The sequence below is a fragment of the Ranitomeya imitator genome, chromosome 2 (assembly GCF_032444005.1).
Source record: "Ranitomeya imitator isolate aRanImi1 chromosome 2, aRanImi1.pri, whole genome shotgun sequence".
Taxonomy (NCBI): domain Eukaryota; kingdom Metazoa; phylum Chordata; class Amphibia; order Anura; family Dendrobatidae; genus Ranitomeya; species Ranitomeya imitator.
The window spans coordinates 28,430,729-28,442,009 of NC_091283.1; the positions used below are offsets into that span (position 1 = coordinate 28,430,729).

General features: G+C 48.7%; 1 protein-coding gene across 1 annotated transcript in view; it reads right to left on the bottom strand.

The window, feature by feature from the left end:
* The window catches only part of LOC138661533 (H-2 class II histocompatibility antigen, E-S beta chain-like), a 194,729-nt gene extending 184,292 nt beyond the window's left edge, over positions 1-10,437 (bottom strand). Inside the window, exon 1 of the mRNA XM_069746317.1 lies at positions 9,819-10,437. Within this exon, the coding sequence (XP_069602418.1) occupies positions 9,819-9,909 (91 nt within the window). The 5' untranslated portion in view covers positions 9,910-10,437. The remainder of the gene's footprint in view (positions 1-9,818) is intronic.
* Positions 10,438-11,281: the final 844 nt, after the last annotated feature.

Here is an 11,281-nt window from a genome sequence, read left to right on the forward strand (position 1 = left end):
ATGGCAGAGCTCGGAAGGGAAGGAGCGCCATTTGGAATGCAGACTTAGATGGAATGGTCTGCAGGCGTCACATTGCGTTTGCAGAACTCCTAATGTACCCAAACAGTAGAAACCCCCCACAAGTGACAGCATATTGGAAACTAGACCCCCCAGGGAACTAATCTAGATGTGTTGTGAGAACTTTGAACCCCCAAGTGTTTCACTACAGTTTATAACGCAGAGCCGTGAAAATAAAACATCTTTTTTTTCCCCACAAAAATTATTTTTTAGCCCCCAGTTTTGTATTTTCCCAAGGGTAACAGGAGAAATTGGACCCCAAAAGTTGTTGTCCTATTTGTCCTGAGTACGCTGATACCCCATATCTTGGGGTAAACCCCTGTTTGGGCACACGGGAGAGCTCGGAAGGGAAGAAGCACTGTTTTACTTTTTCAACGCAGAATTGGCTGGAATTGAGATCGGACGCCATGTCACGTTTGGAGAGCCCCTGATGTGCCTAAACAGTGGAAACCCCACAATTATAACAGAAACCCTAATCCAAACACAACCCTAACCCTAATCCCAACAGTAACCCTAACCACACCTCTAACCCTGACACACCCCTAACCCTAATCCCAACCCTATTCCCAACTGTAAATGTAATCTAAACCCTAACTGTAACTTTAGCCCCAACCCGAACCCTAACTTTAGCCCCAACCCAAACTGTAGCCCTAACCCTAGCCCTAACCCTAGCCCTAACCCTAACCCTAGCCCTAACCCTAGCCCTAACCCTAGCCCTAACCCTAGCCCTAGCCCTAACGGGAAAATGGAAATAAATACATTTTTTTTATTTTTCCCTAACTAAGGGGTTGATGAAGGGGGGTTTGATTTACTTTTATAGCAGGTTATTTAGCGGATTTTTATGATTGGCAGCCGTCACACACTGAAAGACGCTTTTTATTGCAAAAAATATTTTTTGCATTACCACATTTTGAGAGCTATAATTTTTCCATATTTTGGTCCACAGAGTCATGTCAGGTCTTGTTTTTTGCGGGACGAGTTGACGTTTTTATTGGTAACATTTTCGGGCACATGACATTTTTTGATCGCTTTTTATTCCGATATTTGTGAGGCAGAATGACCAAAAACCAGCTATTCATGAATTTCTTTTGGGGGAGGCGTTTATACCGTTCCGCGTTTGGTAAAATTGATAAAGCAGTTTTATTCTTCGGGTCAGTACGATTCCAGCGACACCTCATTTATATCATTTTTTTATGTTTTGGCGCTTTTATATGATAAAAACTATTTTATAGAAAAAATAATTATTTTTGCATCGCTTTATTCTCAGGACTATAACTTTTTTATTTTTTTGCTGATGATGCTGTATGGTGGCTCGTTTTTTGTGGGACAAGATGACGTTTTCAGCGGTACCATGGTTATTTATATCTGTCTTTTTGATCGCGTGTTATTCCACTTTTTGTTCGGCGGTATGATAATAAAGCGTTGTTTTTTGCCTCGTTTTTTTTTTTTTTCTTACGGTGTTTACTGAAGGGGTTAACTAGTGGACCAGTTTTATAGGTCGGGCCGTTACGGACGCGGCGATTCTAAATATATGTACTTTTATTGTTTTGTTTTTTTTATTTAGATAAAGAAATGTATTTATGGGAATAATATTTTTTTTTTCATTATTTTGGAATATTTTTTATTTTTTTTTACACATTTGAAAATTTTTTTTTTTACTTTGTTACTTTGTCCCAGGGGGGAACATCACAGATCGGTGATCTGACAGTTTGCACAGCACTCTGTCAGATCACCGATCTGAGAGCAGTGCAGGCTGCTTCACAGTGCCTGCTCTGAGCAGGCTCTGTGAAGCCACCTCCCTCCCTGCAGGACCCGGATCCGCGGCCATCTTGGATCCGGGTCTGGAACAGGCAGGGAGGGAGGTAAGACCCTCGCAGCAACACGATCACATCGCGTTGCTGCGGGGGGCTCAGGGAAGCCCGCAGGGAGCCCCCTCCCTGCGCGATGCTTCCCTGCACCGCCGGCACATCGCGATCATCTTTGATCACGGTGTGCCGGGGGTTAATGTGCCGGGGGCAGTCCGTGACCGCTCCTGGCACATAGTGCCGGAAGTCAGCTGCGATAGGCAGCTGACACCCGGCCGCGATCGGCGGCGCTCCCCCCATGAGCGCCGCCGATCGCGCTGGACGTACTATCCCGTCCATGGTCATAGAGGCCCACCCCACCTTGACGGGATAGTACGTCCGATGTCAGAAAGGGGTTAAGAGCGGTGCGGGGAGAGAGATCCGTCGCACATCCGCTCACATTACTCGCTAGGCCACGCCCCCCGCTCCTACGTCTTTAGTTAGATTGAGGACGTTTTTGTATATTCTGCTGTGGATATTTTTGAAGGGTTTTAATACTGACCGCACAGAACTCTGTCCTATCCTGTCCTATTTTAGCTAGAGTGGCCTCCTGTGCTAAATCCTGTTTTTCTGCCTGTGTATGTTTTTTCCTCTCCGACTCACCGCCAATATTTGTGGGGGGCTGTCTATCCTTTGGGGTTTTTCTCTGAGGCAAGATAGTATTCCTATTTCCATCTTTAGGGGTATTTAGTCCTCCGGCTGTGACGAGGTGTCTAGGATTGTTAGGTACATTCCACGGCTACTTCTAGTTGCGATGTTAAGATCAGGATTTGCGGTCAGTATAGTGACCACCTACTCCAGTGAAAGTTTTCATGCTGCTCCAAGGTCACCGAATCATAACAGGCTTTACTGTGTGAGTGCGGCTGAGTGTGGCTGCACTGCGTGTGGCTGTACTGTGTGAGTGTGGCTCTACTGTGCGAGTGTGGCTGAGTGTGGCTCTACTGTGCGAGTGTGGCTCTACTGTGTGAGTGTGGCTGAGTGTGGCTGTACTGCGTGTGGCTGTACTGTGAGTGTGGCTGTACTGTGTGAGTGCGGGTGAGTGTGGCTGTACTGCGTGTGGCTGTACTGTGTGAGTGTGGCTGTACTGTGTGAGTGTGGCTGTATTGTGTGTGTGGCTGTACTGTGTGAGTGTGGCTAAGTGTGGCTGTACTGCGTGAGTGTGGCTGTACTGTGTGTGGCTGTACTGTGTGAGTGTGGCTGTACTGCGTGAGTGCGGGTGAGTGTGGCTGTACTGCGTGAGTGTGGCTGTACTGTGTGTGTGGCTGTACTGTGTGAGTGTGGCTCTACTGTGCGAGTGTGGCTCTACTGTGTGAGTGTGGCTGAGTGTGGCTGTACTGTGTGTGGCTGTACTGTGAGTGTGGCTGTACTGTGTGGGTGCGGCTGAGTGTGGCTGCACTGCATGTGGCTGTACTGTGTGAGTGTGGCTCTACTGTGCGAGTTTGGCTGAAGGTGTCTCTACTGTGCGAGTGTGGCTCTACTGTGTGAGTGTGGCTGAGTGTGGCTGTACTGCGTGTGGCTGTACTGTGTGAGTGTGGCTGTACTGTGAGTGTGGCTGAGTGTCTCTACTGTGCGAGTGTGGCTGAGTGTGGCTCTACTGTGCGAGTGTGGCTCTACTGTGCGAGTGTGGCTGTACTGTGTGAGTGCGGCTGAGTGTGGCTGTACTGCGTGAGTGTGGCTGTACTGTGTGAGTACGGCTGAGTGTGGCTGTACTGCGTGCGGCTGTACTGTGTGAGTGTGGCTGTACTGTGTGAGTGTGGCTAAGTGTGGCTGTACTGCGTGAGTGCGGGTGAGTAAGGCTGTACTGCGTGAGTGTGGCTGTACTGTGTGTGTGGTTGTACTGTGTGAGTGTGGCTCTACTGTGCGAGTGTGGCTTAGTGTGGCTCTACTGCGTGTGGCTGTACTGTGAGTGTGGCTGTACTGTGTGAGTGCGGGTGAGTGTGGCTGTACTGCGTGTGGCTGTACTGTGTGAGTGTGGCTGTACTGAGTGAGTGTGGCTAAGTGTGGCTGTACTGCGTGAGTGAGGGTGAGTGTGGCTGTACTGTGTGAGTGTGGCTAAGTGTGGCTGTACTGCGTGAGTGCGGGTGAGTGTGGCTGTACTGCGTGACTGTGGCTTAATTGTGTGTGTGGCTGTACTGTGTGAGTGCGGATGTACTGGGTGAGTGCAGCTGAGTGTGGCTGTACTGTGTGAGTGCGGCTGAGTGTGGCTGTACGATGTGAGTGCGGGCGTGTGTGGCTGTACTGTGTGAGTGCGGCTGAGTGTGGCTGTACTTACTACCTGAGTGTGGCGCTGGCTCTAATGGATACAGCACCCCTGCAGCCAGCACAGCGAGAGCTGACTCCGCCCACTCACGTCACTGGTCACATGCTGAAGGTCCTGGAGCTCCCCTGGGCTCTACATCTACCCTGACTGGAGCTGCAGAGCACGGAGCCCCTATGGCCGCTATATTATGGGGGATACACGGGTGTGTGGAGCCCCCATGGCCGGTATATTGGGGGGGATAAGTAAGTTCAGCTGCCTCACTCTGGTCCAGACTACGCAGGCGCGGTGCGTCACGCTTGCGCAGTCTATAAAGGCTTTGGACAGAGTGATGCTCCAACCGTTATATTATAGACTAGCTATTGAACCCGTTCTACGCCCGGGTGGCGAGCATTTATATTGGTATATGGTCTAGATCCTGGTATGTGCTGCTCCATCCAGCGTCCCCATCCTGTCATGTGCTGCACCCATCCTGCGTCCCCATCCTGTCATGTGCTGCTCCATCCTGCGTTCCCATCCTGTCATGTGCTGCACCCATCCTGCGTCCCCATCCTGCGTCCCCATCCTGTCATGTGCTGCACCCATCCTGCGTCCCCATCCTGTCATGTGCTGCACCCATCCTGCGTCCCCATCCTGTCATGTGCTGCACCCATCCTGCGTCCCCATCCTGTCATGTGCTGCACCCATCCTGCGTCCCCATCCTGTCATGTGCTGCACCCATCCTGCGTCCCCATCCTGTCATGTGCTGCACCCATCCTGCGTCCCCATCCTGTCATGTGCTGCACCCATCCTGCGCCCCCATCCTGTCATGTGCTGCACCCATCCTGCGTCCCCATCCTGGTATGTGCTGCACCCATCCTGCGTCCCCATCCTGTGTCCCCATCCTGTCATGTGCTGCACCCATCCTGCGTCCCCATCCTGTCATGTGCTGCACCCATCCTGCCTCCCCATCCTGTCATGTGCTGCATCCATCCTGCGCCCCCATCCTATCATGTGCTGCACCCATCCTGCGTCCCCATCCTGGTATGTGCTGCACCCATCCTGCGTCCCCATCCTGCGTCCCCATCCTGTCATGTGCTGCACCCATCCTGCGTCCCCATCCTGTCATGTGCTGCACCCATCCTGCGTCCCCATCCTGTCATGTGCTGCACCCATCCTGCGCCCCCATCCTGTCATGTGCTGCACCCATCCTGCATCCCCATCCTGCGTCCCCATCCTGTCATGTGCTGCACCCATCCTGCGTCCCCATCCTGGTATGTGCTGCACCCATCCTGCGTCCCCATCCTGTCATGTGCTGCACCCATCCTGCGTCCCCATCCTGCGTCTCCATCCTGTCATGTGCTGCACCCATCCTGCGCCCCCATCCTGTCATGTGCTGCACCCATCCTGCGTCCCCATCCTGCGTCTCCATCCTGTCATGTGCTGCACCCATCCTGCGCCCCCATCCTGTCATGTGCTACACCCATCCTGCGTCCCCATCCTGGTATGTGCTGCACCCATCCTGCGTCCCCATCCTGTCATGTGCTGCACCAATCCTGCGTCCCCATCCTGGTATGTGCTGCACCCATCCTGCGTCCCCATCCTGTCATGTGCTGCACCCATCCTGCCTCCCCATCCTGTCATGTGCTGCATCCATCCTGCGCCCCCATCCTATCATGTGCTGCACCCATCCTGCGTCCCCATCCTGGTATGTGCTGCACCCATCCTGCGTCCCCATCCTGCGTCCCCATCCTGTCATGTGCTGCACCCATCCTGCCTCCCCATCCTGTCATGTGCTGCACCCATCCTGCGTCCCCATCCTGTCATGTGCTGCACCCATCCTGCGTCCCCATCCTGGTATGTGCTGCACCCATCCTGCGTCCCCATCCTGCGTCCCCATCCTGTCATGTGCTGCACCCATCCTGCGTCCCCATCCTGTCATGTGCTGCACCCATCCTGCGTCTCCATCCTGTCATGTGCTGCACCCATCCTGCGCCCCCATCCTGTCATGTGCTGCACCCATCCTGCGTCCCCATCCTGCGTCTCCATCCTGTCATGTGCTGCACCCATCCTGCGCCCCCATCCTGTCATGTGCTGCACCCATCCTGCGTCCCCATCCTGGTATGTGCTGCACCCATCCTGCGTCCCCATCCTGTCATGTGCTGCACCAATCCTGCGTCCCCATCCTGGTATGTGCTGCACCCATCCTGCGTCCCCATCCTGTCATGTGCTGCACCCATCCTGCGTCCCCATCCTGGTATGTGCTGCACCCATCCTGCGTCCCCATCCTGTCATGTGCTGCACCTATCCTGCGTCCCCATCCTGTCATGTGCTGCACCCATCTGGGGGCCTGAGCAGGCGGGGACACCGGCGTGCTGTGGGGGTCAGGTGCCGGTATCGCCGCCAGCTCAGGCCCCCCAGCACTTACTATATTCACCTGTCCTGCGTTCCACCGCTGAGCGCCGCCATCTTCCCGGTCTCCTGGCTGTGACTGTTCAGTCAGAGGGCGGCGCCGGCGCGCATTAAGCACGTCATCGCGCCCTCTGAACTGAAGGTCACAGGCCGAAGACCGGGAAGATGGCGGCGCTCAGTGGTGGAACGCAGGACAGGTGAATATAGGCGATACTCACCCTCCTGGCGGTCCCTGCTTCTCTGTTGGAGATCGCTGGCTCGAGATCATAAGAGGGCGCCCTCTGCTGGTTGTCCTCATATGAACTCGAGCCTGGGAGCTTTCTAGGAAAGTTCCCACGATCTAGGAACAGCCAGCAGAGGGCGCCTCACCGCAAATGAAGGTAAATATAGGTCAATGACCTACTTTACCTACATTCTCTGGGGTTTTGCATGCAGGAGTAGCGCTGCATTAGCAGAACTCCTGCCTGCAAAATATTTTAACCCCTTCAGATGGATTTACATCGTTGGACCTTACAGATCCTCGGAGGGTATGTATATTCTTGTTTTTTTTTTATTTACAGATCGAGGGTCTTCAGTGAGTGGATTGAGAGTAGAATAAATTAATACAACAACCTTTGTGTTTTTTTCATTAAATTAATTTTTAATAATGTTGTGTTTTTTTTTAACCCTTTACTAGTATTGGATTAATAATGGATAGGTGTCATAATTGACGCCTCTCCATTATTAATTTGGCTTAATGTCACCTTACAATAGCAAGGTGGCATTAACCCTTCATTACCCCATATCCCACCGCTACACGGGAATGGGAAGAGAGTGGCCAAGTGCCAGAATAGGCGCATCTTCCAGATGTGCCTTTTCTGGGGTGGCTGGGGGCAGGTGTTTTTAGCCAGGGGGGGGGGGCCAATAACCGTGGACCCTCTCCAGGCTATTAATATCTGCCCTCAGTCACTTACTTTACCACTCTGGCGGAGAAAATTGTGCGGGAGCCCACGCCAATATTTTCTGCCATTTAACCCCTTAATTTACTAGCTAGAACGGCCAAATTTTGCATATACACACTACTAACATTAGTAGTGTGGAATATGCAAAAAATGGGGATATGAGATGGTTTACTGTATGTAACCACTAACCATGTCTCATATCATGTAGGGTTTTAGGAAGGAGAAAGCAAAAGCCTGTAATTGAATTACCGGCTTTCTGCTATATCGCGCTGGATGAAATATTAACATATATACATATATGTGTCTACTGATATATATATATATATATATATATATATATATATATAACAGTATATATGGGTTTTTTATTTTTTTTTTACACATGGATCCCTTGTATAGCCGTATGTCGGTTTTGCAAGCCTGCGATAAAAACACGCAGTACGGATGACATACGGATTACATACGGAGGATGCCATGCGCAAAAAACGGTGACACACCCTGCCTACGGAGGAGCTACGGACCACTATTTTCGGGACTTTTCAGCGTATTATGGCCGTAATATACGGACCGTATTTTCATACGCTGTGTGTGACGCCGGCCTGAGGGTGATCAATGAGTGGAACAGGCTGCCACGAGAGCTGGTGAGTTCTCCTTCAATGGAAGTCTTCAAACAGAAGCTGGACAGACATCTGTCTGAGATGGTTTAGTGAATCCTGCATTGAGCAGGGGGATGGACATGAGGACCCTGGAGGTCCCTTCCAACTCTGACATTCTAGGATTCTGTGATTCTATGATTCTATAAACATAAGACGTTCTTTCGACTTGTATTTAAACTCCAAAATGCACTACAGCATAGAGAGCGGAAGTAACAAGGATTGTATAATTTGTGACCGCTGTCCCGTCTAGGCATTGACACATCTGGCAACTCGCTCCAGTTCTAGGAGTTTTGTGCATTATATAAATTAAGCTGTTCTGCTCCAGGAATATGGATTTTGTAAACAAGATCAAACAAAATACAAAGAATGCAGGAATTATACTAAAGTAAACTTGTTTTGTTCAACATTACTTAAAAAGAAAAAAACATTAAAAATATTACAATGCCGAGTCCTCGCAGGGATGTAGGAGTGTTGTTTGTTGGTAAAAAACAAACAAACATAAATAAATGACTTATCATGTCAAGTACGCAGTAGCAAGTGTTCATGATAGGAGAAATAAAGAGTCTGAGCAGTAACAACCACATCATACAGAATGAGATATACTAGGAATAGAGCCAGACCAGAATACAAGCCAGGAACACAATAGAGACTGGTTATAACAAAATATGGGACCAGCAGAGACCCCACATCGACACAGGGGAACATGACAAACATGTTCCTCATATATATACAGGACTTGTGGTCCAAGGAAGACTTACATTCTCCAAGACCTATATACATTTTTATTTTCCCCATATCATAGCTGTACAAAAGCTTGTGTTTTTTTTGTGCTATCATACTCTAAGCGTCTCCAGACTTGTCTGCCATTAGGCATATCTGGACGATGATTACACAGGAGCTGCCAGCAGCGGATCCTGATGATTTGCCCTAGTGCGTTCAAAACCTTTCTTCCTAATACTGTATATAGAGAGCTATGTGGGGCTCATACTGAATATAGGAGGCTATGTGTGGGCTTATACTAAACATAAGAGGCTATGTGTGGGCTCACACTGTACATATGGAGGCTATGTGGGGTTCACACTGTGTATAGGAGACTATGTGAGGGCTTATATTGTATATAGAGATGCTATATGGAGCTCATACTTTATAGGAGGCTATGGGGGATCATACTGTCTATAGGGGGTTATGTGGGGTCTCATACTGTATATAGGCTGCTATTTTAATTGTATATAGAGTGGCTATGTGGGGTATCATACTGTATGTAGGGGCTGTGTACAGACTCATATTTTATATAGAGGGATGTCAGCATACTCAATTCTGCTCAATTTGAAGTGATAATATAAATAACAAATTATAATTAATATATTAATGTTGAGCAGCGTTAGTTTCAGCCTATTGGTTTGGCTTCCACAACAGTCACGGTCTCTTATGTGGCACTTCGGGAAAATGAATTGCCCACCCCTGCTATGTGGGATACCGGTCTCAGATACAAGGAAAATATTCAACTCTTTATAACAAAACTCAGTACACCCCATTAATCCTTGAGTAAGTGTCTCCTTCAGGTTCTACCACAATATTTTCAATGTCTGGTTGGAAAGTTTCCATATACTGATGGAAGCTGCCATAGAAGTTAATTGTGTATATATTATAGATCTGTGGATAAAGCACTCACCTGGTGATCCTGTACACAGTGTGAAGTCCAGTGTCAGCAGTGAGCAGAAGAGCAGGGATACAAATGTCTCAGGAATACCGAGAGCCCCCATATTTCCACAGAGCGGTCTCTACTTCTGGACGATCCTCTCACTGTATAGTAGAATATTGTATATTACTAAATTACATGTTCTTCTTCAGATCTACAGGATTCTACCTTCCAATTCTAGAACCAATGAAAACAGAGTCTAACAGTCGTCACTTGTTACCAGGGAGAGCGATTCACAGACCTGCAGATCAGTAATGGCAGATTATAACGTCACGGTCTCCACCAAACACTGCTCTGTGCCATTACTGTGCAAACAAAACACTTTTTGGGATATTTTTACAACACAGATATTTTGGAGTTAATTCCTGCAGCTGTTAGGACTAGATGCTACAATTAAACTAATCAGATCCTTTAAAGAGGAACAGTCAACATGAAAAAGCCGTCCAATCTGCAGCACCATGTTATAGAGCAGGGGGAGCTGAGCAGATTGCTGTATAGAATACTGAAAAAGAAGATTCAGTAAAACCTGTGTTTTCATAATAATTTGCTCTTTCTGGGACTTTTGGTCTCGTGGACGGTCCTATCAGTGATTGACAGCTTTCTTTGTGTACAGTAAGAGTGCATACATAGATAGGTGTTACTCATTCATAAGACCACCCACTGGACCAAAAATGACAGAAACAGAAATGTATTAAATTATGATCACGCAGGTTATACTGAGTCTTTTTTCAGTACACTATATATCAATCTGCTCAGCTCCCCCTGCTCTATAACATGCTGCCTGCAGATTGGACGGCATTTTCCTAGTTACATGTTCCTCTAAATCTATAATAGATTGTAGATCTGCGATGTCGCATACAGAACGATAGGAACATCTCCTCCAGCATCACCCCAAATTTATCTGCATCTTCAATATATGAAAGAAGTTAAAAACTGCAGAGGAACCGTAAGAGCAGACATCTCTGCTCACCCCTGTTCCCGCACTTCCACTTCATTGATGGCTGAGTAGGTGACAAAGTCAGCCACTAAAGTCGAGTGATTATTTATGATGGGTGGTCCTGTGTCTTGGAGTACTGTATGTGGACATGCTGGTCTCAGAAATAAAGGGTGGTCTTGGGTGGCTGAAGAGTCAGCTGCTGAGAGTGAGATGATGGGCAACTGTGTAATATCACTCTGTACCCAGTATTCCTATCAGTAATGCAATGCAGTTAGGGAGTTATGGCGGCGCTAGGTGAGTAGGGATATGGAAGCAATGCTGAGTGTGTGGCATAGGGCTCATACCCATATGCAAGAAAAAAAATGGTCCGTAATCTGGACCAAAAAACCGGATACGGATGAGTGCCATGCGAGTGTCATGCGAGTACAATGCGATTTTTACACCTAGCATCCGATTTACATCCGATTGCAATGCGATTTTAGCATGAGCTCTTACAGCA